We start from the raw sequence: 27,515 nt of genomic DNA, 5'->3' as shown, positions 1-27,515 counted from the left end.
TTTGGATATATAGGTTGTCCTGGGGTCTCCTTGGTGGTGCAAAGAATTAAATCTCAGTACTATGAAGCTATCTGCAGCTACCTGCAGCTATCTGCATAAGTTCGATCCCCAGCCAGGGAGCTGGTCCACAGGGCGCAGCAGACCTCTCCTGTCTCACCCGCTGCTCCTCTCAGCAGTGGATTTCAGTGGATCTACCTGTTCTGCTCCCCACTCTGTCTCTGGTGAATTCTCTCAGCCCTGTACCTCTGGCCTACTCCCTAGCTCTTGTATGCATAAAAAAGTAAAATAAATCTTAACAACAACAACAAAAAGCTATAGGCTCTTGTCCCTCAAATGTATTCTACGAAAGTACCTCCTAGCAAGGTATGTTCCACCAAAGTCCAGAATCTTTTGCTGGACGTTGCTTCTTGAGATTGATGAAAATTCTTGTCCCTCTTTCCTGTCTCTGCAGAGGGAAACTATGGGAGCAAGTTCTTGAAACACTCATGCTTCTAGCAGCATGGTCTTTATTCAGCACCCTACCTTGTCCTTGCCACAGTAAAAAGTGAGGGCCCCTGGTGGTGATACTGGTAGGCCAGGTGAGGAGCTGGGTATAGGTGGAGGTTGCATTGGGCATATGCTTCTCTGAAAACTGAGAACATATGGGTACTTCCTGGTGGCACAGGTCTTAAGGCACAGCACTATGAAGCTGTCTGCAGCCCCTGCAGCACAAGTTCGATCCCCAGTAAGGGAGCTGACCCACATGGTGCTGCAGACCTCTCCTGTCTCACCCGCTGCTCCCCTCACAGTGTATTTCAGTCAATCTGCCTGTTCTGCTTCTCACTCTGTCTCTGGTGAATCCTCTGTTCCCCCTACCCCTGCACCTCTTGCTTGTATCCCAGCTCTATAGGCATAAATAAATAAATCTTAGAAGAAAAAAAGGAAGTTGAGAAAATAAGAAGTGGGGAGAAACAAGATATTACTCAAAAAAGGGAAAATTCAAAACCCAAACTGATTACCCAGCAGAGCCCCTCGGCAGGACACTCTTGGCAGAGTGGCATGTCCCAGCTGCCACATCAGCTGTGCACACACCCTAGGCCAGGCCCAGTGCTGAGTGAGGGCTTTCCACCCCTGAGTGCACTTAATCCCCTCAACAAACCTGCCAGATGCTGCTTTTGTTTCCACCATGCAGATGAAGAAATTCAGGCTTAGGGAGGTAAAGTGCCTTTCATGGATTTCTTAGGCAATGCTTTTAGAGCTGCCGATCAGGTGAGATAATGCACAAAGTGTTGAGCACACTGTTACGTGCATAGTCAATGTCCAGTAAAGCCTGGGTCTCTAAGGCCAGCAGGAATGAGAGGGTGTGATTCCACTGTAGACATGACCAGGGCCAACTCCGCGCTCTCTTCCTACTGGAATAGAGAGAGCTTAAGGGTGCCCGAGCCTTATTAAACCTCTATTGGTGTGAACTCAGCCACCTAGAACTCACAATTAGGTTGGTATTTTTTCCTCTGAGCTTTCAACTCAGAAGAACCAAAACAAGCAAATGCACAACAAACAACGAGGCAATTTCTCAGGGCTGTTCTACAGTTAGCATCTGCTCCAGCTCTCTGGGTCTTTTCTGTTCTCAAGCTTAGACAGAGAGTGACACATTGTAGGTGTTTAAAAGCAACAGAAGTAAAGAAAAGAGGAAAGAGGGATGGAGGGAGGAAGAAGCTTAGTGAGCTCTTCATGCAGTAAAGAAAGATTTCAGTTATATTTGTAATATAGTCTTTGCTAAAGAAGAAAGAACTAACACATTTTAGATTTTTTTTTCTTCATTTTAAACATAGGGCATATACAGTTAAGGCATTAACCAGGAATTTGCTTAAGAAGTTTGGGTGTTGGAGTTGGCTACTTGTATGTCCAGCTGTAAAACACAGGCCCACAGAAAGCCTCCCTTACACAAATATGCACTGTGTCCAGGGACTTGACTGCAGAGACGGCAGAATCTGCTTCTCCCAGGGCCTGTTAGCCACAAACAGCCAGGTAAGCAGGAAGTTGTTGGGGCCTGTGAACCACCAAAGTTCAGGGTGGAACCAGGAGGCTGCATCTACCTCACCTCACTCCCTGCATGGTCCTGGTGAGTGCTTCTGGCCAGTGCGGTCTCTTCGTTGGCCTGAGCTTCTGAGCAAAGGCCGATAAGACCACTGACTGGTGCCAGAGCTCACCCTCTGGTCTGTCAGAGCCCCTCAGGATGGTAGGTCCAGGGGAAGCTCAGTGGTGGGCTGTGATTGGCCAGGTAAATTGCAGAGCTCCCAAACTCAGGTATACCTGGAGCCAGGCAAGGAACACACTGGAGAAAAGCCTCTGGCTGTGGAGAGCCTCACAATGTTGTGCTTTAATCCCTTGAGCATACCAAGGAGCATCCCAGAAGACTACTTATAATGTTTCCCACTTCCAGAGACAATTATAAACATTTTGAACTTAATCCTTCTAAAATTTAAAAGGAAAGGGGCCTCCCTGGTGGCGGAAGTGTTAAAGTATCAGCGCTATTAAGCTATCATGGCTACTGCGGCCTGAGTTTGATCTCTGGCCAGGGAACTGACCCACATGGTATAGCAGGCCTCTGCTGTCGTGACCACTGCTCCCCTCAGCAGTGTATTTCAGTAGATCCTCCTGCTCTGCTCCCCACTCTGTCTCTGGTGAATCCTCTGGCCTATACCCAGCTCTGGTATGCATAAATAAATAAGAATAAGAAATCTTTTTAAAAAGTATATACTCATTCCACAAATACATACACATATAACCATATTTCTCATAAAAATAAGTTTTTCATTATATTTCACTATACAGACTGTATATAGTATATATTGGTATGTGTGTATGTATGTATGTGTGTGTGTATGTGTGTGTATGTAGAGAGAGAGAGAAAGTATATTGGTAAAAAGCTGTTCCATACAATGCAACACAATACGATACCCTATACTACAATACAATACAATACAATAATGTTCTCTTGTATGACTGTATCATAGTATGTGGTACCATTCCCCGATTGTTCAACATGTAGATTGTTTCCAAGTCTTCACTGTAATACATAGTAACTACAATAAATAATTCTGTTTTTTTAAAAAAAATTTATTTTTGCATAGAGGAATTGGGGTGTAGGCCAAAGGTGCAGGGCGTGAGAGCATTCACCAGAGACAGAGTGGAGAGCAGAACAGGCAGATCCACCGAAATCTACTGCTGAAGGGGGCAAGGGGGAGACAGGAGAGGTCTGCTGCGCCCTGTGGGTCAGCTCCCCTGGCTGGGAATAGAATTCAGGCTGCAGCAGTGACAGCGCAGACACCTCACCCCGAGGCCACTGTGGGGAGGCCCAGTGAATAATTCTGTGTATGGTTTTGCACATGAATCTTTGCGTGTACCTCTATTTCCTTCATATATTTAGTGGACATGGAACAGCCAGGTCAAAGGCTTGTGGATCTTTAATGCTCTTTTTGCCAAAGAATCTTCTGAAATGGGTGTGCAGCCATTAGGATTGGAGAGTAGGCATGTGACTTCCAGTCATAACCACAAAGCTAAATGGAAACATTTTGGCCTTCCTGGGGGGACCTGCTACTGCTAAGTGCTCTGTAAGCGTGATGTTTAGGAAGAGATCCAGCCCACCTCAGACTTCCCAGCTTCTGCCCTCCACCACTTCAACCCCAAAAGTTACCTCACACTTTGGTTTCCTCTTCTGTAAACTAGAAATGGGAATAATAAGGTCGGTATGCTGACTAAATGGAATAAAACATATTTGTTTGGTGAGAGCCCAGTAAATGTCAGGTTGATCATAATCAATCCTTACAACAACCCTATGAGGTGGGCTCTATTATTATCAATTTATTATTTCTCAGAGAGATTAAGGCTAGTGTAGGAATTTGTTGTTTTTTAAAGATTTATTTTTATTGATTTATTTTTTTGTGCATAAAAGAACTGAGATGGAAGCCAGAGGTGAGGGCGGAGAGAAGTCACGAGAGGCAGAGTAGGGAGCAGAACAGGTGAATTAACTGAAATAAACTGCTGAGGGGAGCAGTGGGTGAGTCAGGAGAGGACTGCTGTGCAAAGTGGGTCAGCTCCCTGGCCAAGGACTGAATTTGTGCTGCAGTGGCTGGTAATAACTTGATGGTGCTGAGACTTTATCCCCTGTACCACCAGGGTGGTCCTAGAGTGGGAATTTGAATCTGGGTCAGACTCTGGACCCTGTATCCTGCTGCCTCCCCCACCCCCGTGACCAGCTCAGGCGCTGTTATTGAGTGTAAGAATCCTGGATTCTTCTCTCCAGGATCATGGGGAAGGTAACAGGTGAGGGATCCTTTTGGGCTTTATGGAGGTTTCTTCATGGCGGCATGGTTGATATGAATTCAATCTCCAGTTCCTCTCCTCTCCCCAGAGCATGGGGAAGTGGGGTGGGTGGCTTGACAGACCCAAGCTTCTAACTGTGGCCTGATCTTTCTGGTGATGAGCTCCTGCCCTGAAGCTATGCAGGAGCACACCAATGGTTACCTCACTGGAACACAGGGCACTCTGATCACCCAGAAAATTCTTAGGAATTTAGAAGCTCCGTGTCAGCAATAGGGGTCAAATACTAAGTATTAGAACAAAAGATGTTCCCAGGGCTCTTATCACTTAGGAAATTGCAAGGGTTTTAGAAACTCTGGCCAGAAAACTGGGGGCAGAGGCCAATGCATGTATTTTCTGTTATTTCATAAGTTCTGTTGCATGAAGAAGGGGGCTTCCATCCTTCACTGCAACAACTATTGTAATATATAGGTAAGAAAAATCAAAGGCCAAATAATTTCAGTAACTGCCTAACACTCATAATAAGTAGAATTCATAACCTATAGAGCAGATATTAAGTTTTTACCTCCCTTATTTAAAAATACTAAATTTTTAGCTTTTAAACAATCAAACTAGTCATGAATGTAGTTTTTAAAAAACCTAGTGGTACTGAAAACTGCTTACCTAACTGCCAGCAGTTGTAGCTATCCAACAGGCCTGGAGCCATTATTGTCTGTGCCAAAGTTTTCAAATCACATGCTAGAAAATTGTTCTTGTGCTTTCTGTCTGCCCCGTAAGTTTGTACCCAAGATTGAATGGGGGAATACAGGGTTAAAAAAATGCCATCAGTTCACTGTCTTTATCCTCCACTAGCTAGTCCTTTGTCCTACATTCCTTCCTTTAAAGTTGGTTCTTTTGCCGATTATCTCAGTATTTTAAAAGTTAAAAGTAGGGGGTAAGCTCTCCAAAGCCACTGCAGCACGCGTTCTATCCCGCCCAGGGAGCTGACCCACATGGTGCAGCAGACCTCTCCTGACCTGCCCTCTGTCCCCTCATCAGTGTACTTTTGTTGATCTGCCTGTTCTGCTCCCTGCTCTGTCTCTGGTGAAGCCTCTCACCCACCATACCTCTGGCCTATATCCCAGTTCCATAAACATAAATAAACAAATCTTTAAAAAAGAAAAAGTTAAAAGTAGTATTTATTGACAATTGATTTAACTTTCTTAAACTTGGCCCCTGAAATTCCTTTCTTTCTTTTTAAAACTTCACACTGCATTCTTTATGGTTAAGTAGTCAGTGTGCAAATTATTATGAGTACATAAACATTGTTCATTGTTTTTGCTGGTTTACCAAGATTACATTTACTTTCTTGTAAGACATTTTTGTTTTTCCTGGAGTTAATAAGTGCCACTTTTTTTCATTTGCTATTATGTATATACTTGACCAGTGTTCCAGCAGATCTGCCATTCTTTCTAAATGCTGAGGCAAATCAGGCAATCCTTAGCTTAATTTTTCCCTACAGACCTCCCTCTTGTTCTTGTTTCATGTTCCTGTTCCAACTGAACTGGCTACTTTTTGTACAACTGCCCAGTTGCCATTCCAGAACTGCTGTGGTCAATTTTCTGAGGACTATTTCTTGAATGCTTTGTCTTCCTCTTTTTTGTTTTACTGAAGCATATTCTTCAATGACTTTCTAAGAAAGGCTATATAGGATGCAAATTCATTTACTTGCTTACCTGGAATTTTTTTTTTTTAAGATTTTATTTATGCAGAACTGGGGTGCAGGCCAGAGGTGGAGAGGCAGTGAGAGGCTTCACCAGAGTCAGAGTGGGGAGCAGAACAGGCTGATCAACAAAGTACACTGCTGAGGGGAGCAGCAGGAGGGTCAGGAGAGGTCTGCTGCGCCGTGTGGGTCAGCTCTGGGGCCAGGGATGGAACTTGCATTGAAGCAGCTGTGGCCAGCTTGCAGTACTGTGTCCTAACCTGTTGCGCCACCAGGGAGGGCCTTCTGGAAATTTTTTTAAATTTAATTTTTTTTAAAGACTTATTTATTTATGCATACAGGAAGTGGGGTACAGGCCAGAGATATGGAGGTAAGAGGATTCACCAGAGACAGAGTGGGGAACAGAACATGTTGGTTGACTGAGGGGAGCAGTGGGTGGGTCAGGAGATGTCTGCTGTGCCATGTGGATCAACTCATTGGTGGGGGATGAACGTGCACTGCAGTGGCTTCAGACAGCTTCACAGGGCTGTGCTTTAATCTGTTGCACAACCAGGGAAAGTCCCTATCAGGAAATATTTTGATGTTGGCTTCACACTCGATTGAGCATTCAACTGTTTACTGAAACCTAGGTAGAAATTTTTCACTAAGGATTGTGAAGGCAGTGATCTAGCTTGCTCAGAAGTGACGCTAAAAAGCATACATATCTTCCCTGTCCACTACTGGCCAGTAACTGTTCTTAAAAGTTTTAATTTATTGTGGGTCTTCCTGGTGGCTCAAGGGGTTAAACTAAAGTGCTATGAAGCTCTCCACAGCCACTGCAGCAGGAGTTCTATCCCCTCTCCTGTCCCGCCTGCTGCTCCCCTCAGCAGTGTTTTTCAATCTGCCTGTTCTGTTTCCCACTCTGTCTCTGATGAATCCTCAACACCCTCCCCACAACTCTGGCCAGTACCCCAGTTCTTATATGTAGAAATAAATAAATCTTTTAAAATTATTTTATTGTTATAAGTATGGAATCTCGTTTCTTTCTTCTGGAAATTTTTCTTAAATTAGTTCTTTGATAATATCCCCTTCTCTCCTGCCCTGTCTTCTCTGTTCTCTATTTCTGGAAGTCAGATGTTGGACCTGAGTTAAAACTTATCTCTTCTTTTCTCTTTGCTGTTTTTTTTTTCCTGTTTTCTGGGAGATATTCTTAACTATCTTCAACTCTTCTTTTAACTTACTTTTGAAATTGACTCTCTTAATGTTTAAGTGCCAGTTTTTAATCTCATTTTCCAAGACATTCTTTACCTGTTTTATAATTGTAATATTATCTTTATTTTATTTCATTTCTCTCTAATGAGCTTTTAATACTCCTTTCAAGGCAAGTTACTGACTACAGACTCCTGTAAAACTTATTTTTCTTTCTCTATAGGTAAGGCGTTCTCCTTTTACTGTCTACCAGGATATTTTTTTCTTTATCCTGCTTTCTTTCTATGATAATATGACTAGGTGTTATATTTTTGGCATTTATCCTGCATGTTCTCTGACCTTCCTGGATCTGTGGTTTGCTCTGACATTAATTTGAAGGAAGTTCTCACCCACTGCTTCAAACATTTCTTCTGTTCCTTTACTCTCCTGATATCCTTATTGTATGTATATTACTCTCTCTGCAGTTGTTTCACAGTTCTTGGATTTCCTAGCCTCTTTTCTATTTGCTTTTCAGTTTCAGAAATATCAGAGCTAGATCCTCAAGCTCAGAGATTTTTTCCCCCCTCAGTTTTGTCCAGTCTACTATTAAGCCCATCCAAAGCATTCTTAATCTTCACTAGGGTTTTTTTTTTTCTCATTAGAATTTCTTTCTGGTTCATTTATAAACATTTCTCTCTGCTGACATTGCCCATGTGCTCTTGCATGTTGCCCGAGTGAATCAGTCAGTCATTTTGTTATAGGGCACCTCAATTTAGAGAGAGGCACCCCTGAAGCCCCAAAACCTGCCTGCTCTAAGTGGGTTCTGCCATCCGCCGCAACAAGACAAAACATATAAAGCTTTAATGAAAAGTGACTTTAATACAGTGAATATACAATACGGAACACAGAGAATGTATCTTCTAAATCAAACACCTGAAGTTACCCATCCCCTCGTGGGCAAAAGTCAACCCAAAGGGATTGGCCCAAAGCAAGGCCTGAAAGCCTGCCACAAGACTAAAGCACCTTCTGGCCGGGACCCATGGAAAAGGGTCAGAAATGGCCAGACAAATCTGAGAGGAAAAGAGCAAAATCAAAATCAATATAAGCACTGCCACAGTCACCTCCCTACGGGTATCTCACCCACATCTGCCTTAACCAGTCCAGGGTCAGGAAACAAGCGCAGTTTCTTCATCACATGTTTGCTGCTCCATGTGGCTTCCTTAGGTCTCCTTCTCCATCTGCCTTCCTTCTCTCTTCTTCTCTCTCCTTTTTCTCTGCTCAGTTCCACCCTCCTTCTGGGTGGGGCAGGGAACCTGGAACTTCCCTTCTCCTAGGGACCACCCAGTTACAATTTCAAATTCCTTGTTTGGAAATTAATTCCAACTTCCCTGCAATTTCTGTCTAGCTGTGATGTTGCTCTGTTTCTTCAAGCTAAGTTTTTTGCTTATAATTTTTTCTTGGTAGCTAGACATAAAATACTGGGTTAAAAGGAACTGTCATTAATAGCCCTTCACTGGGCCGTCCCTGGTTGCAAAATGGGTTAAAGGGCAGCACTGAGAAGCTAGCGGCAATCTCTTCAGAACAAGTTCAATACCTGACCAGGGAGGTGACCCACATGGCACAGCAGACCTCTCCTATCTCCCTGCTCCTCCCCTAAGCAGTGTACTTTGGTAATCTATCTGTCTGTTCTGCTCCCCACTCTTTCTCTGGTGAATCTTTTCACTGCACCTCTGGCCTGTACTCCAGTTCTGTGTGCATAAATAAATAAATCATTTAAAAAAATAGCCCTTTAGTAATATGGTGGCAAGGGGGAGAAATAGTGCGAGACTTAGGATTATGTCATAGTCTTTTAGTGAGCCTATGTACTGCTAGGCTGTGAACATCACCCGTGCCTCAGTTTATCCTCATCCCTTTTTGGTGTAAAGTCAGGGTGGTTGGCATGCTCTGGAGTTGTATTTCTCTTCCTCAAATGGAAAGCTAGGGGTGGCTGGAGTGGGGTATTTCCCTCCCCGCCAGGCCAGTTAGACTCTGGGGGATAAAACCCCAGCTGGTTAGATTCTGGTTAAATTTTAAATTTTTCCGGAGGGCAGATCTTGTTAAGAACAGAATGCTATCACACATTTCAGAATGATCCTTTTTACCCTCCCCTGCCCTAAGCACGAGGGGAATTTTCTCTGAGGTTTATGGTGAGAAGCTAGTAGAACTCCAAGAGACAAAACTCCAGGTCTGGGGGCCTCCTGATGTAGGTATCCTGGTGTTTAGAATCTCTCAGACTTGTCCACACCGAGCTTCCAGCATGTCACTAATCACAGGCTTCCCTGTTTTGCCACTGGTTCCTGCAGAGGTTTCTGCTGGTGGGTTTTGTCTGTATTTGCCTGTAACCCTCCAATTTGGGGGTGATGTGCCCTGCCATTGGATTTATATTACAGGTATAAGAAGACAGAGATTTAGTGGCTGACCTAAATGTAATATATCTACTAGGTGATTCTCAGTGATACATATTTGAAACTTAAATGTTAGAATGCAATGTTACTTCATTTATAGAGGGAAGAAAGTTTTACTTTTTAGGATGGAGTGACCATTTCCAAGCTTTATCTATCTGTCTGTCTCTCTATCTATCTATCTATTTATGCATATAGAACTGGGAATAGGCCAGAGGTGTGGTGGGTGAGAGGATTCACCAGAGACAGAGTGGGGAGCAGAACAGGCAGATGAACAAAGTACACTGCTGAGGGGAGCAGCAGACGGGCCAGAAGAGGTCCGCCGTGCCATGTGGGTCAGCTCCCTGGCCAGCAATTGAACTCGAGCTACAATGGCTTTGGAGAACTTCGTAACGCAGTGCTTTAAGCTGTTGTTCCACCAGGAACAGCCCCATTTCCAAGCTCTTTTAATGCTAGCCTGCAAGTATCAATTTCATTTTAAATTGTATAATGACCAATTGGAAGGCTCTTGGGCTTCTCTGTCTTCCTCCTCCCCACAACATAAAGGGTTAAGAATAGTATCCTCCTTCTCCCCAGTGAAATAGCTCTGGCCTTACTTCACATCTACTAAAAAAGTTTCCATTGTAGCAGCAATGAATGATTAGTGTATCTGGATTCATGATATCTAATCTGTATCTAGCATATATGCCTACACCCTTTCTGTGATTATTTGATCTGATTCCTCCCATCAGACTAGAGGGCATGAACTTAAGTTGATTCTGTCCCACAATCAGGGTGCTCAAGAAAAACAAAAAAGAGGAAAAGACTTACACTAAGTTCCATATCACAAGCTGAGATTTAATACCTAATTTAAGGACAGTTTTTGCCTCTCCTTGGAATGGAATCTTAACTCAGCCAATCTGGAATGACCCAGACAGCATTAGTGAGGTAATCTGCAGATAGAACCCTGTGACCTTGTCCCAACCACTCTGCTTTTTACCGGTGTCACTTCCTTGTCCCATTCCGTTCTGTCTATAAAATCTTTCATTTGGTTGGTTCTTGGTATTTCCTTTCTGCCTGCTGGGTGGTGCTAGGTGGGATGCTGCCTGACTCAATAAGACCTTTAGAATTTCCCCAGTTGAATTCTGTGTATGTGTGTGTGTGTAGAGTAATTGGGATGTAGGCCAGAGATGGGGACAGTGAGAAGATTCACCAGAGACAGAGTGGGGAGCAGCGAAAGGCACTGTGACACAGGAGAGGTCTGCTGTACTAACTAGATGTGGGTTATTTCCCTGGCTGGGGACCAAATTCAGGCCTTAGTAGTGATAGCACTAACCCCTACGCCACCAGGGAGGCCCTGAAATTTGTCTCCTTATCTGGGTTGTCACTTCGAAGTACCAGGCAGCTGCGGAACCACCAGGAGCCCCCCTGACTCAGAGACTTGGAGTTTTGAGGCTGAAGGCCCATTCACTTTCATTAACAAAAATTATACAAAGGTGACCTCTACCGGCCAAACGCAGAAACTGCAAGTGAACACTGACAAAAAGCACTGTTAACCTGCCAGGCACTTCATGTATTATGGCATTTGTTTTACACCTGTCCTTTGGGGTCCTGGAGAATTGGTTTCATGATCCCCTTCTATAAAATGTCATGGTGTTTGGGACCTTTCTGGTGGCACAGCGGTTAAAGACACAGCGCTGCCACATGAGTTTGATCTCCGGCCAGTGAACCAACCCTTATGGAGCAGCAGACCTCTCCTGCCCAGCCCGCTGCTCCCCTCAGTAGTGTATTCTTCTCCCCACTCTGTCTCTGGTGAATCCTCTCACACCCTCCTACACCTCTGGCCTACACCCCAGCTCTTGTAGGTATAAATAAAAATAAGTCTTTAAAAAATATACAGGGACGGTGGGCTCTCCCTGGTGGCGCAGCGGCTTAAAGCACAGCACTAAGAAGCTAAAGCCACTTCTGCATGAGTTTAATTCCTGTCTGCCCTGGAGGTGACCCACATGGCGTGGCAGACCTCTCCTGACCCGCCCGCTGCTCCCCTCAGCAGTGTACTTTCTCGATCTGCCTGTTGTGCTCCCCACTCTGTCTCTGGTGAATCCTCTCACCGTCCCTGTACCTCTGGCCTGTACCCCAGTTCTGTATGCATAAACAAACAGATCTTTAAATATACAGGAAAAGACACAACGCAGATTTACATCATGAGTGAGAAAAAGGGAGCCCTAAGGGAGAAAAGAAAATGTATTGGCTGGCACATGTAGAGAGCATCAGCTGAGCAGAGACTGCGAGGGGAGCCCAAGAGCCTAGCTGACTTGTGTTGACCCTTTTAAGGTCCACATGTGACCCTGCTGCAGCCCTGGCTCCCAGAAGCCCCCATCGGGGAGTCAGAAAGTGCCATCTTTTACCAGCGAGTTGGCTGAGTGCCCTGGGTACCACCCAGTGGCACAGAGGTTGCTCCTGTTTCTCTTCCAGAAGCACTGACTCCTGGGAAGGGCTGGAGAAGCCCTGCCTACATCCTGAGGAGAAACTGAGTGGTCTCCCTTTGTAAATGAGAAAGTCTGGACATAAAGTACTAATTATTTTTCATGTATTTTTTACATCGGCTCTCCTCTGTGAAGTAAGTAACAGCAGTGATTGTCAATCGTAACTCAGATTTAGAAACAAGAGTCCAGAGAGTTGAAACGAGTTGCCCAGGTCCACTAGTTAGGTCCCTGCACTCCTTGACATGGCCAGGGGTTCCTGAGCCTGCCTTTTGGGGTTGAGGTCATCAGGCTGGCTGTGAGGGGGTCTTCTGCATACTTGTTTATTCGTGCTGCCTTGTAGGAGTGCTTTCTGGCTCCAACTTTCCTACTTGTGTGTCGCTGGGCAGAGCAGTCCAGCTCTCAGCTTCGCTTCTTCATAGCTGTGAGAATCTCGTGAGGATGACGCAAGGCTCGTGCTGCGTAAGATACGAACTCAGCAGACATTAGGTGATATTGTCCGTTCATTCAACAGCTGCTGGACCCGTGCTTACCACATGCCCAGCACTGGGCTGAGACACCTGGTGGACAAGGGGGAATATGACCCGGCTCCTGTGGAGCTGACGGTCTAATGGGGGAGACAGGTGCTGATCAAGTACTTGAGTGGGGTGAACAAAACACAGACAGGTCTGGAGTTAAAACGGATGGGTGAATTTCGCCAACAAGGAACCTTTTCTTCCCTGTGTTCACTCAGAAAGTGAACCTCAAGCTTAGTTCTCATTAGGTATGAACCTTTGGTAGTGTTTTGTCCATGGAGAGAGTCCCCAACGCCGCTGGAAAAGGTCCTATGTAAACGACTGGAACAGGGAGGAATGGGATGCAAGATGAGCGGGTTGGCCTCTACTCCAAAGACCAGGGGGAGCCACTGAGTATCCCCACAGGTGCTCTGTCCCCTGTGATGTATCCCCCCAATCCAGTTGCTCTCCCACACCCAGGCAATGCTCCCTCTACGATGGCCACATTTTAGTATCTTACCAGCCAGTGCCTCTCTCCACAGGGCTTTGCACAGGGCCAGCACCATGCTCTGAAAAGGTCTCCCTGCCTCTCTTTGCTCAGCTAGCAGGCCTCCCCTTCTTCATCATTCCGGGGCTGGCTCAAATGTCTTTTACTCCAGGAAGCCTTCCTTGACTCCTCAGATAAACTCTAGGTCCTCAAACATATCATTTTATGTTTTCTTTTCCTGTCACTTAACACAATTTGCAAGTCAAGTCATTTGTTGCTTAGTAACAGGCATCCATTCAGCGGAACGTGCTGCACGGCATTTTCATCCTTGTGTGAACGTCACAGAATGTACTTACACGAACCTAGTGCTCTAACCTACTGCATACCTAGGGATACACACGGACCTCCTTTGTGTATGTGGCCTGTCATTGGTCCACACATCGTTCTGCGATGTTTGATTATACGTACTCCTGGGTGTGGTAGCCCCCGAGACTCAGCAGCACAAAGCTGGGGTTTTTTGCTGAGTTTTTTTTTTTTGCTGGAGGGAAGGTGGCCACCCAGCCCGGGACCTAGCAGAAGCCGACCCAGCTGCTGCTGCTTCCACTGCACTGCCTTCGGGGGCACGCTGCTGGACAGGGAAGGGAATGAACGTCTGGGGCAGCAGTAGCCAAGGAAATGCCAGGAGTTCCAGGTGGAGGAGGCCTGATTTGGTACATGCACTTTGCCAAGGTGAACAGGCCAAGAAGATTGAGTGGGAGTATGGAGGGGATAAGTTCCCCCTCATCCTACCTGGGGTAACAGCTCACATATGCCCTCAATGCCCTTGATGGAGGCTGCCAAGGGCAGGCCTGGTGGAACTGAGGCAGCTGAGAAGAGAAACTTTGGTGCCCTTTACCTGCACACTTCGGTGAGCAGGAGACTGAACTCTATAGAAAATGGGTGGGGGCGAAAGAGGGTTGGGGTGCAGGAAAGACCCCAACTGCATGACTGTACTCATAGGTGGCCCATCAGCTGCCTTTCTGCATTCTGGAGAGTGGTGGTGCTGAGGATGGACGGACATGGAGGGGGAAGCAGGCAGGAAGAGGTCTCAGAAACTCCTCTGGCTCCCGACCCAGCCTGCATCGGTCTGAAAGGTTCCCACAGCCTTTCCCATCACCCACCCCGTGCCTCTAAAAAGAGGGGCCCATTTGGAATCTGAGTGAGGAAAGCAGACTCCCCCGTGGGAAAAGCTAACGGAGGATTACTCAGCACCGTGGCGCGGCGGCCCTGGTCCCCGGTTCAGAGCCAGGCTGGCACCGCCTGTAAACATTAGACTTGTGATGGCCAGGATGGAAGGGGAGAGGCCTACCTGGGCCACCAGGTTTGCAGGAAGAGACAAGTGAGGCCCTGAAAGGCTGAGGAAATGCCAGTTAGCCACAGGAAGAGGGGTAGCAGGCTCACTGTGGGTCCAGGAGGGGTGGACAAGGCCTGACTCTGCCTCTGTGCACCCCGTGACTTCAGTGTTTCCTGTGGGTGCGGCCAGTGTGTCCCAGATGAATGCTGCTGGCCAGGCTGCTGATGGACTCCGAGTCTCAGGGAAGGAGCACAGTCCCCACTGAGGAGACGCGGCCCAAGGGAGGATGGGGCCTTTCACCCACACTCTTTCTCCAGAGGAGGTCAGGCTGGCTGAGACTGCTCTTCTGAGACTGGCTGACCCTCCTCATCTGTGGGGTCTGACATGGAGACGTGGAGAGCTGGAAGGGGGGTGTTGTAGGCTCCTCTGGAACATGAGGCCTCTTCCCACCATCCATGGCATGGCCAGGGTGTGGGAGCAGGTAGGTGGGTGGGGCTGAGCTGTCTAGGTGGGGGCCTGATTTGGCCCCAAGATTATCCCAGGAAGAGGATGTCCAGATGTCATCCCATCAGCAGATAGGAATGATGCCAGACTTCAGATGGCCCCACAGTTCTATGTGACAAGTTCCTGCAGTTGATGGCCAAGGTGTGTGTTCCCTGAGAACCGATGGTTATGCCAACAGATCCACAAAGATGGCATTGGCCGTGGTCTGGCCGAAGATGAAGGCTCCCAGGGTGACCAATAGGACTCCGTAACTGACTAGTGCCCACCAGCTGAGGGTCAGAGGAGAGAGCGGCCTGGTCATTCAACCCAGCATGACTCTGCAGACTTCATATGTATTTAAACACACACACACACACACACACACACACACACACACACACACACACACACACACACAAAGCTGACCCTTGAACAATATCAAAAATCCACGTAGACATTGAAGTCAACCCTCTGTATACACAGGTCCTGTATCCCCGCCCACCTGGGAGTCAACCTACCTGACACTTACAGTTGGTTGAATCTGTGATGTGGACCCGTTGGAAAGAAAAACACTTGAGCATAAGCGGAGCCATGTTGATCAAGGGTCAACTGTACGCCAGTTAATGACTGTAATTACCTAAGCCACTGCTGTGGGTAGAGGACTTCGTACCTCTCAAGGACTCTCCATGCAAAGGTATGTGGGGCCTGGTCTCTGAGCCTCCGACCACAGGGAAGGAGACCAAGCCCTAGTGGGACTAACTCATAGCAAGTCCAGAGCAGGATCAGGATTAACTCAAGCAGGTCTCATGACTCTGGTAGTCGGGACTGTGGGGCACATGTTTTTCATTTAAAAAAACAAAAAACAAAACCACAGAGACCTGCAACGATATGCATCAAAAATAGTAACACAATTCTAAGTGGGTATTGAGATTAAGGTGAAGCTATTCTTTAGACTTGTCTGTATCTTTTAAGTTTTCAATAATGAATGAATATTACTCACAAAATACATTTTGCAACCTTTTCTCAACCTCTCCGCTATTCAGAGAATGATGCATATTTAAACAAGGTAATATTATCCATCCATCAGGGTGATGTAACTATAGAGCTGGCATGAATGTCGGGAAGGGGGTCCTTATGGCTACTGGCAACACCTTTTTGGAGGGTAACTTGAACCCTTGTGCCAATAAAAAACACAGCATGTGCTGTGCTCCAGGAACTTCTTTTAAGAGTCAAGCATACCAGAATTCACAGGAGCGCCAGGAGATAGATGTGCAAGTGTGTTCACACTGGGGACACGTTCCTATCACGAAATACTCAGTCACCATAAAAAAGAAAGTAGATCTTTTTGTGCTGACATAGAGTGCGCCTCAAAACACACTGTACAGTGAAAAAGCAAGCAAGTGGCAGAAGAATGTGGCATGAAACCGTGTGCCATTTTTTAAAAGAGAAGCTATATGCAGAATCCTGAGGGTCTGTGCATACGTGTGCGTTGCTGTGTGTGCACAGACCCACATCTGCACTGACATTTGGCCTGGGAACATGGTGTGGAGGACTGTGGGAAAGAGGGAGCTCCAGTTTGTCCTCTAAAGTCCTTCAGTTCTTAGTTGGAACCATTAAAACTAAGCATGTGTTACCCACTACAAGCATGCAAGTCTCCTGACCCTTATTATTTTTAAGTCTCCCCATCCCATCCCTTTCCACATTCAGCAGCTCCCCAAGAGAAGCATGGGTCAGTGCCTACTTTACCTGGCTGGTTTGACTTCCTCCATCTCAGAGAGTTTGGCTTGAATGAGGCACAGCCCTGGAAGAGAAGAAGTGGCTCCTGAGAGATTGGGTGGGCTCTCTGACGCAGGCCCAGCCTGCCTCCCTGGTGTGATGTATGGAGAAAGGCCTAAGCTTACTCGTCAAGATGTTCCATTCCTAGCTAGAGGCCTGGTACCTGCTCTCCCAGGAGAGACCAGCATCTGATCGGCACCACTAGGACAGCACACAAAAATCAGGGCAAATGGGCAACATTGCAAGGTGAGTCCGTGGTGCCCACACCCCAGGGACCTTTCCACTTGCACCTTTTTTTTTTTTTTAAGATTTATTTATTTATGCATACAGACTGTGGTACAGGTCAGAGGTGCAGGGACGGTGAGAAGATTCACCAGAGACAGAGTGGGGAGCAGAACATGCAGATTGAAGAAGCACACTGCTGAGGGGAGCAGCAGGCAAGTTAGGAGAGGTCTGCCGCGCCATGTGGATCTCCTCCCTGGCTGGGGACCAAACTCATGCTGAAGCAATGGCCAGCTTCGTAGTGCTGTGCTTTAACCCATTGTGCCACCAGGGAGGCCCTTCCACTGCACTTTTAAGCAGACATGGGCTCCTGCTCCATGCAAAGTGATAAGGACTTTCATCTCTTGGATAGAAGCAAGCTCAGCATAGGGAGAACTCATGCTGCACAGACAGGACAATTGTCCAGGGATCTGGCAGCAGACCCATGTCTCAAACTCACGTCTCCCAGCTTCTGCATCAGGGTGCTGTCACCTGTCCCACTGCCCACTGCTGTAATGGGCTGAACCAGCCAGATCACTGGAAGCCAAGCAGCAAGAGACATGATGGGCCCTCCAGGGCTGCTATTTCCCTCTGCAGAGCAATTTGTTCCTCATTCAGCCAACTGTGGACTGAAAATACATACTGGAGCCTCCCTGGTGATGCAAGGGTTAAGTCTCAGCACCATGAAACTATCACCAGCCACTGTGGCATAAAATTAGATCCCTGACTAGGAAGCTGACCCACGTGGCAGAGCAGACCTCTCCTGCCTCACCCACTGCCCCCCTCAGCAGTGTATTTCAGTTGATCTGTCATCTGCTCCCCACTCTGTCTCTGGTGGATCTTCTCATCCCCTGCACCGCTGGCCTACACCCCAGTTCTTGTATGCATAAATAAGTAAAAATAAAATCTAAACAAAAAATTGAAAATGCATACTACGTAGTTCGATCTATAGTGGTTATGCATGCACTGAACATGGACAGACTTGTTTCTTATCACTGTTTCATAAACAATACGTTAGTTCAACTACAAAGCACTTGCACTGTGTTAGGTAAAATACGTTTACATGTATTAACATCCATGACCTAGAGTTTATATGAAGGACACGTGGGCCGATTGTGTAGGTTATATGCAAACGCGGTGCCATTTTATAGAAGGGACTTGAGCCTCTTTGGATTCTGGTATGGGGGCATCTTGGAACCAGTCCCCCTTCAGGGGGGGATGAGGGGACAAAAGAACATGAATGAAGGGTTTAGAGGGTAAGTTGTGGACCCAGACGGATCTGGGCTTGAAATGGTCCTGTTGCTCATCGGTTGAGTTGTTAACCTTCATGCAAGTTTGTTACCCAACCCGCACCTCCTATCTCATGAGTGAAATGCACAGAACAATCACACTTCCTTTTGGGCCTAATGCTGGGATAGTGAGCACATAGCCCAAGAGAGTGATCAGTGAATGCTGGTGGTTATTCTCCCAGACAGGTGAGCAGGGGTGCCGAGGCCAGGGAGAGCAGGGGAGCACTCGGGGTGCAGACCTGGGAAGACGAAGATGAAGCAGGCGGCCAGGCCTCCGATGACTGAGATGACCTTGCCGATGTCAGGGATGAAGAGCGCCAGCAGCAGGGTGAGCAGGAACCAGGCCAGCGTCTGCAGCACGCGCCGCCGCTGCTCCCGCCCCACGTCCTCCTCCACCGGCATCCCCTGGTAGCGCAGCCACAGGCCTTCCACCACCGCCCTGTCCGCAGAGAGAGGGGTTCCAAGGTGCCCCCCCTGACCAGTCCCCACCTCCAGTTCACAGAGCCAGTCTCTGGGTAGGCTGTGGGTGGGTCGGGTCCTTATCTCGAGGCCTCAGTTTCCCCTTCTGTAAAGTGGGCCTTGTAGCACGTGTCTGGGTTGCCATGGGAACCGGATAAGATGCAGGTCTTGCTTGGCCTGGGATGTGCTCACCACACGGGAACTATTAAACATGATCTGAAGAGCAAGAGTCTGGGGTACCCAGAAGGCTGGGGACGGGGGTTCAGGAAAGCACTGGACTAGAGATTTTTAGAGGGGACCTGGGAACAAGAGCCCACTGGGGGACTAGTGGGCTCATTCTAGGTACTGAATCCTTCTTACAGGCTTTAATTTCTCCTACAAAGTGGGTTGCACACAAGACCCAAGGACCAGAGGGCTTTGGGGGCCCTTGAGCGGCCCTGGTGAGAGGGAGCTCCCCAGTGGGGTGGGAAGGGGCTCACCGCCCGCAGAAGTGCAGGATGGGGTAGGAGGTGAGCACGCTCAGGATGATGAAGGCTCGGGCAACAGCCACAGCTATGTCCTCCGAGGGGTATGACAGGAGCACGTCGGGGTCCACAGCGGCTCCGAAGGTCAGGAAGCCACAGATGCCTGGGAGCAGGGACAGGTGGGCTGGGCTGGGGCACCGCTGGGAGGGCGCACTGGTGCAGCTATGGCTCAGAGCCGGGGCTGGGACCAGGACCAGAAGCCTCCCAGTTTCTCAGTTCCCGCCCGCACTGCCACCTTCCTGCCCTCGGGCTCCCCCTGCAGGTGCCTGCGGGGCTTCGGCTCTAATGTTCTGTTATCAGGCTGCTGCCAGCTCCCTGTCAGTCAGGCCTCAGCTCAGATGTCCTTTTCCTCAGAGGTGTCCCTGGCTGGAGCAGCGCCCCCGCCCCAGTCTTTCTCTCAAGTCATGTTTTATTTTCTTCAAAGCACTCATGTCCCATTTTTGTCCCCACTTGCATTCTGTGTCTCACCCGCCAGAACATGAACACCAGAACAACAGGGATGCTGACGTTTGCCTCTCTTGTTCTGGCTAAACGCTTGCCCAAGACTGTCTGTGGGGGTGTCACAGGGCCAGTCTTCCAGGTCTCTGGGTCCTGCTCCCTCATCTAGACCATTCTCCACACAACCCCACAGCCAGCGTTCACTGAGTCACGTCCCTCCTGGGGAGCAGCCCAAGCCCAGCCTGGGAGTACAGCACTCACCTGTGCCCAGGTAGACAGCAAGGGCTATGACCATGGCGGCTGTGACCACCCAGCCCCACGTCTTCACCTCAGGGTGCCGCATGCTGTTGAAGACAGGCACACTGCTCACGTGGCACTATAGGGTGAAGGGCACAGTTATGGTTGGGAAGTGATCTCACCCTCCATTTCCAGAGGACAGGGAGCAAGTCCTGGGCCCCCCATTCCATCTTTCCTTTCAGGATCTCCCCGGCTGCTGGCATTGTGGGTTCTCTCATAGGGTGCAGAGTGAGCTACAGGGACAACAGGGACCTTGAGGGGGTACCTGAAATCCAAAGCAGATGGTGGGCATGGCATTGAACACGGCAACCCAGGAAGTCGGCCTGTGAACAGACATAGCAAATGTTGCTGATGGTGAGGCCCTCAGAACCACAAGTGCCCCCTGCTGTCCCAAGTTCCTATTCTGCATTCAAAGCCCCCATGATCTCCACCAAGTAGCATTCCACCAAAGCCCACATACATCTGGGAACTGGGACATGGCACATTCCCATTTCACAGATCAGTAAATGAAGGCTCCCAGAAGCCCTTCTGGGACCCAAATCCAGGATGCCTGGCTCCTGCGCCAAGTTTTTGCTTTTTTTGGTTTGTACCTTTCAAAAAAGGGGCAACTTTTCTTTTAAATAACAAAAAAGGGTTTCATCCTCAGTTAGGGGAGACAAAAATTACAACCAAGCACAAGTTGGAAAATGTGCAATTTGGCCGTGGTAGCCGCCACAAGCTGGGACCTAGTCTCACTGGGCTCTTATTGGAGGTTGGTGGCAAAGTCTCCTGTGACTCTGGTTCTTGCTTTTCCATCCAGTAAAAAGAGATCAGGACATCTGTCTCCTTCCCATCGTGACCAACGAGCTGAGCCCTGATGGGCTAATGATTAGCCTGGGAGAGCACCTGTGTGACTTTCTGATGCCTGACCCAGGGGACCGAGCAGCCATGTCTCCCCCAAAGTATCTCCTGGGGGTCTCACTCACCTGGTCAGGATGTCCCCAGGGGTCATCTCTTTGTCTGGCCAGATGTATTTGATGATGACGATGGCAGTGACGTACCAGGTGCCCACGACGCTCAGGAAGCTGCCGGAAAGGGAGGATGAGCTTCCCCCTCCCCAGCCCTAGCTAGTCCTTCTTTGCTCCCATCCCTGGGGCTTCCACCCTCATCTCTAGGGTGGAACATTGCTGGAAGTGTTAATGGAACAACATGGGAGACTCTGGCTCGGGAAATGTCTGATAAATAAGTCTCAGGGGAACTGGCCATGGCTAGGAGGAAACTGGTCGCCAACTGGGGGCCTGGTTTTCTTTTTTCTTTTTTTTTAAGATTTATTTATTTATGCATACAAGAACTGGGCCAGAGGTGAGAGGATTCACCAGAGACAGAGTGGGGAGCCAAACAGGCAGACTGACTAAAACACAGTGCTGAGGGGAGCAGCGGGCGAGACAGGAGAGGTCTGCAGCACCCTGTGGGTCAGCTCCCTGGCTGGGGATCGAACTCATGCTGCAGTGGCTGCAGACAGCTGCAGAGTGCTGTGCTTTTAACCTGTTGTGCCACCAGGGAGGGTCCAAGGGGCCTGGTTTTCAAAGCACATTGACTTCAGTTAGAGCAGCCCAGACCTGGCCCGGGTTGCAGGTAGCACCACTAACAGGGAGAAGCTGGAGGTAAGAGGGTTGTGTGTACACATGGTGGAATGTCAACAGAAGAGGAGACCTTGGAGCCAGCTGAGTGTCACCCTTTTGAATCTAAATCACAGAAGACAGTCTAGAATCCCACAGCTTTTCAGACCCAGAGGCAGGAAGCCGGTCCTCTGTCTTTACCCCAGATAATCAAAGACCTTCTCCTCCCTGGGAAAGCCAAGATCCAGGCCAGGCGCTGCCTTCACACCCCTATCATCCATCCTTTCTTTGACCAGGACATCTGGAGTGGAGTCTCTCACGGATGTCCAGGGCCTTGCGTCCCTTGTTGCTGACAGCAAAGGAAGTTTATGCTGGAAGCTCTGAGCCCTGGTGTGCCCTGCCTTGCTTGTCTGGCTGCCCCAGAAGGTAAGGCAGTTTCTCCAGAAACCCTTGAGCCCCAAGCTCCCTGCATCAGAGCTTCTGTCTGGCCTAGGCGGGGATGGGGCCTTCAAACCTGGCATATTTCTGGAAGCCAATCTCCCTGGGGATGGAGAGAGGCAGGATGAAGAGGAAGGCAGTGAGGCTGATGGTGAACTTCCGGTCGGTGTACCAGGGGCCGCTGCTGGTGCCCTCAGGCTCCTTTGTCATCACAGCTATAACTGCACAGGGAGGAAGCAAAGAACGTCACGCCAGTCTAGCACGGGGTACAGCCCCCCTGCTCTGCTGGCCCCCGCCTGCCTAAGGGGCCATGCAGACAGGAGGCGGGATTCCCAGATGAATGCTGAGCAGAGGACTCGGGCAGAGGTTAACCTCCCATGCTTGCTCCTGGGACCCCCAGGAAGAGGAGTGGGGTAAGCTCACTCTTGTCCTGCTGGTCTCCGATGATGATGAGGAAGGCGATGCAGGTGCCGAAGGTATAGATGGCAATGGCCACCTCACACAGCACGCCCGTCAGCTTGCCGCTCACAGCCCACACCACCTCCTGGTAGGTCCTTTCATTGCTGGCCTGGGAGCAGTAGGCCAGGATGACCAGGCCGCTGATGATGAACACCAGCATTCCCTGCAGGCAGGGGCAGAGCAAGAGGGTGTGGGGAAGGTTGGGCCGCAGAGGGCAGCCTGGGCTTGCTTGGCACTTAACTGGCACTGTGCCCAAAGCCAGTTTGGCCAACAAGTCTCATTGGGTAGGGTTAATTTTAATAGGTTACCAGATTAATGAATAGATTACTAATACTAATATCCATAGATTGCCAAGTTAAGATTTTCTTTAAAAACAGGTTTTTTTTCCCCCAAATATTTCTTTTCTTTTTTTTTAAGATTTCTTTTATTTATTTATTCATATAAGAACTGGAGTATAGGCCAGAGGTGTGGGGGTGAGATGATTCACCAGAGACAGAGTGAGGAGCAGAACAGGTGGACTGACTGAAATATATGCTGAGGGGAGCAGTGGGCGAAGACAGGAGAGGTCAGCTTCCTGGTGGGGATGAAAGTTGTGTTGCAAATAGCTTCATAGTGCTCAGGTTTAACCCCTTGTGTCACCAGGGACGCCCTTTTGCGGAATATTTCAAACAAGAGTAGACACAAGAGTAGACAGGATAGTATTATGGGGTCACAGGTACCCTTTACTTAACTTCAAAAGTGAACAATGAAAGGCCTATTTTGATTCACCTATTCTTTTTCACACCCTGGATTGCTTTGAAAATATGACTTATTTTAGCATGGAGGTGTGGTTTTAAAAGATAAAGGCACACTTTTAAAACACAATCATGAAGTACTTAAATATGCAGCCTGACGTGAGTATGAAGCCTCACGTGAGTTTGGAAAAAAGAACTCTGGCATAGATTAGTAATGTCTGCCATGGGTGAGGGCAGGGAGAGGGGTAGCACATGTCATTTCCCAGTCATCCCTGACCTAAAGCCTCTCTTTTAAGCAAAAAGCTCAGCCCCCCACCCAAATGGCATCTCTGCCCTCCCAGCCAACACTCACCATCTGCAGCGTGATGCCGGCTGCCACACCCCCTGCGGTGCTGAAAGCTGCTGGGAAGTTGAGCAGCCCTGCACCCAGGCAGGCATTGACGACAATGAAGATGGCCCCAAGTGTGGAAGTGGTTCCTCTGGCCGGACCCCCAGGAGAGGCTGGCTCCTCATTCTTGGGGGCTGTGTCCACACAGGGGCTCTGCAGCAGACGTGCCCGCTCCCCAGCGTCTGAGCTTGAGCCCCACTCGCCATAGTCACTGTTGATGCTGATCTGGGCCATGGCTCTGGGAGCCCTCTTGCTGTAGGGTCAGCCGGCTCTGGGTCACGACCACATCCCCTGCACAGCTGAGGGTGGCACCAGCTTGTTCAGGGCTGTTATTCTAGGAGACCTGTGGACTCCTGCTCTTCTCCACCTAGATGGGATAAAAGAGATAGAGGACAGGTAAGCTGAGGTGGGCACAGATAGGTGGGCCACAAAGAGGAGAAAAACTGCTTGGAGATTACATAGCTGGGAGGCAAACTCTGGGTGTGCCACTGGGCAGCAAGCTGCCTTGGGTGTGGGGTGGTAGAGACAGAGCATGTAGATGCAAATCCTGCTGGCTTCAGGTTTACAGACCCATAGGGAAAGACATACACATAAAAGGGGTACTGACACCCTATGGAGAGGCCAGGCACTGACAGGTGTGTGATGGACCTATCTTATCTTTCAGTCCTTATGACAGTGGTCATAAGGTTCAGAGAGATTAAATCATGGATGCAAGGTCACATAATATGAGTTGCAAAGCTGTGCGGCTTCTTAGCTTGTTTCCACTCTGTAGGGTCCAAGAACAGCCGTCACCTATAACCACGGATATTTCAGTGAGTCAGAGCTCATCACATCCCCTCTGGCCCAGAGTCAACTTCTATGACAGGCCAATTCTCACTCTTTACCACATGACAAGTCCCTCATACTTGTCCTGTTTGGGCCCAGGGAAAAAACCACAGGTCCTGTCCTAGGACACCTCCCAGTCCCTTTGCCAGTCTCCCTTCCGGGTGCTACTTATCTCTGACACTCACTGAGCTCATTTTGGTGCTGCTGGGCCTTGGGGCTCAGCATTGCCCAGGCTGGTTTCCTCAGAGTAGTCTCTCACCTGCCAGCGTTTCACAGGTAGCAGCTTTGCCCTTCTAAGCTAGATGCCAGACAAATGCTTTTTTAAAATATTGTGTGTGTGTGTGTGTGTATAGAAGAACTAAGGTGTAGGCCCAGAGATACAAGGATCCACCAGAGACACAGTGGGGTGCAGAACAGGTAAATTTACTGAAATACACTGTTGAGGGGAGTAGTGGGCAGGACAGGAGAGGTCTGCTGCACCATGTGGGTCAGCTCCCTGGCCAGGGATCGAACTCGGACTGTAGCAGTGATAGTGCTGAGACTTAACTCCTAGGCCCATGAGGGAGGACCCCAAGTATTATGTTCCGATCAACTGCTACTGCAGTAGATATGGAAGTGTCTTATCTCATTCAATCCTCAAAATAGCCCTGCAAGGTAGGCATGACTCATACCCCTTAACTAAGGAGGAAACAGAATTCCAGAGGGGTTAAGGCTTCTAAGCTACATAGTGGTCAGAGGTGGAGCTGGGATTCAACTCAGGCCAGTCTGACCCGAGAGCAGTCTCTGTATTTGCCTCCCTCCTGGGCTCACCATGTTGCCATGGGCAGGGCTCAGTTAACCAACTTGTCACCAGAACTGATTGTCTTTACTGTCTGGCCAACACAGGTGACTTAAGTGCTGCTTCTCTGGCTTTGATCTTCCTTGAAAACTAGGAAGAAGCTTTCTCTATTCAGTATCTTGAGGGACTGTGAGGAGCCCAAACCTGACAAATGATCTTCATTATCTTCAGGGCTCCACTTACAGCCTGAGAGCCTCAAGAGAAATGATGGTTGTGCAGACCCAAGTCCCTGGGATGGAAGCACCCCTGTGCAGGGAGGTTTTATGTTTTGTGATCCCGGGTTCTGATTGGATTCTGAAGTCAGAATCCTCCAAAACCCAGCTGTGTGGCCTCAGGCAAGTCACTTTACCTCTCTGAGTCTTTACACCAGTTACTGTGAGGCACGGGCATTAGCAAGGGTTACTGCTGAGTCTTCAGATGCCCTTCCTAATGCTGCCTAAGAATTCCCGACTCTAAGCAAACATAGAGCAGAAAACTGATCAAAACCAGGGTCTGGGGCTGCTGGTCAGGTGAAAATGGGCACAAAGGCACTGGAGTAGCTAAGGAGGAAGAGCAACGTGAAGGCCAGAGGAGAAGGAGTAGCTAAGGAGGAAGAGCAACGTGAAGGCCAGAGGAGAAGACAGTGCTGAGTGGGTAGTAAGGAGCCAGGTGTGGGCTTCCCCAAAGGCTCCGTATTGGCAATGACTGCTCAGAATGGGAAGGGTACTGAAGGCTCCCCCACCCCAATGTCCTCCGTCCTGGGTCCTGAGCACACGTTATTCACACAAAAACTCTGCGCTTGACATTCCACTCTTGGTAACCCATGGTGAAGGGGACTGACCAGATTCAGTCATAATGGCTGAGCTAAATACTATCCAGCATTGAGACATCCCCCTTGATGCCCTCAGCACCCGTGGGGTGGGGTGCGGGAGGGGTTTAGAATGGTAACAAAGCTCCCACGAAGTCAGAGGCTTTCCTTTGCCCCTCTTGGTGAGGCTTCCACATCATGACAAATGGAAAAGTTTGGGTGCTCTCAGACATTGGCCACCAAACATTAACCAAGAAAAACAGTTCAGGAGATATAGCCCTCTGCTGGCTTCAGCTCCAGAAAGATTAGTCAGATGCCACAGGCCTTCCTCTTGTGCAATCTGCCACCCAGCTAGCAACTCAGCAAAAAATGAAAGCAGTTAGCAGTGAGGTGGAGTCCGGACTGGGGGCTGGAGCATAGTTCCTGAGAGCGCTGCCAAGTCGGGGCTGCAGGGGCTGTGAGCCCTCTACCTGGCCTGCACCTCAGGTGCAGGGTCTATATGTTGGTCCAGGATGTCAGCCTCCCTGCCCCAAGTCATTCACCTCCCTTGTCCAGCTTACCTGACAGGCTATGCTATGGGGCTGGGTGGCTCTTCCTTGCAGTTTCTTCTCCCAGAGATGTGGGATCTGGATTCTCCTCACTTCCCTCTCTGACCCCAATCTGACCTCTTCTTTCTCAAGATGTTCCACAAAATCTGCCGGTTGCCGAGAAAAGAGTTTCTGCTGTTTCTGTGCTAGTCAGCAGAACAAAGGGGCTGAGCCTGTAACTCAGAATGGGCTATCAGATTAGAGATGAACACAGGTCTCCAGAGGGCAAGAGCCAGAACTAGTCGCCTGATGGCCTCACACTCAGGCGGGAGCTGCCAGCAATGCAGTAGGCCCCTCAGATCCCAACAGTGGCAGGCTCCAGCCCACCTCGGGACTGGACCCCCGGAATATGCAGGGCGGGCTGCATTGGCAGGTGTGCCCGGACAACCCGCTGGGGAGGGGCGGTCGCCGGACCTGAAGGCAAGCGAGCGGCGCGGCTGTGGGCTAAACTGGGGAGGGGCACTGGGACTAGATCGAGGCCTGGGGCAGGAGGAGACAGGCCGGGCCAAGGCGCTGCCCGAACCCGCACAACAGAGTAAGCGTGGGCGCGACCACGCCAGGCTCCGCTCCCGAGCCCCTTGGGCAGCGGTCAGTGGGCAGTGGGTAGGGTCCTGCCGCGGCGGGGGCTGCAGCGTCCCGGAGATAAACGGTCCCACCCTCTACTGCCTCTCCCTCCTGCCACTTACCTACGATGTTTCATTCCCCAGCCGGCTGAGGCGGCACGTGAGCAGCGGTCACGTGACCGCCGGCTCGGGCGGGTCGCGGGACACCCTGGGAGTTGTAGTTTCCCGCAGGTGTCTATCTTGGATGGCACTAGCCCCACGAGCCACAACTCCACAGCACTGCCCTGAGCCAGCCTCCCGCTGGCTCACTCATGATTATCCTCTTATTTTCAGTCCTGGGCTTTTGGCCAAGCTAACCCCCGCTTCCTCCTGGGACGATCCTT

The 27,515-nt window shown here is 49.2% G+C and overlaps 1 protein-coding gene across 1 annotated transcript; it reads right to left on the bottom strand.

Moving 5' to 3' along the window:
* Positions 1-14,973: 14,973 nt before the first annotated feature.
* Positions 14,974-27,281, bottom strand: SLC38A7 (solute carrier family 38, member 7). Its single transcript, XM_004690508.2, has 12 exons — positions 27,256-27,281; positions 26,543-26,676; positions 23,497-23,899; positions 22,375-22,573; positions 22,028-22,172; positions 20,881-20,979; positions 20,181-20,238; positions 19,880-19,994; positions 19,136-19,283; positions 18,437-18,636; positions 16,618-16,672; positions 14,974-15,161 (listed from the first exon to the last, which is right to left on the bottom strand). Exons 3-12 carry the CDS (start codon positions 23,764-23,766, stop codon positions 15,059-15,061), a joined length of 1,392 nt encoding a protein of 463 aa, XP_004690565.1. The 5' UTR covers positions 23,767-23,899; positions 26,543-26,676; positions 27,256-27,281; the 3' UTR covers positions 14,974-15,058.
* Between the last annotated feature and the right edge of the window lie 234 nt (positions 27,282-27,515).

The sequence above is a fragment of the Condylura cristata genome, unplaced genomic scaffold, assembly GCF_000260355.1.
Source record: "Condylura cristata isolate star-nosed mole 26May11 unplaced genomic scaffold, ConCri1.0 scaffold00028, whole genome shotgun sequence".
In the NCBI taxonomy this organism is placed as follows: domain Eukaryota; kingdom Metazoa; phylum Chordata; class Mammalia; order Eulipotyphla; family Talpidae; genus Condylura; species Condylura cristata.
This window is presented reverse-complemented; position numbering and strand designations above follow the sequence as displayed.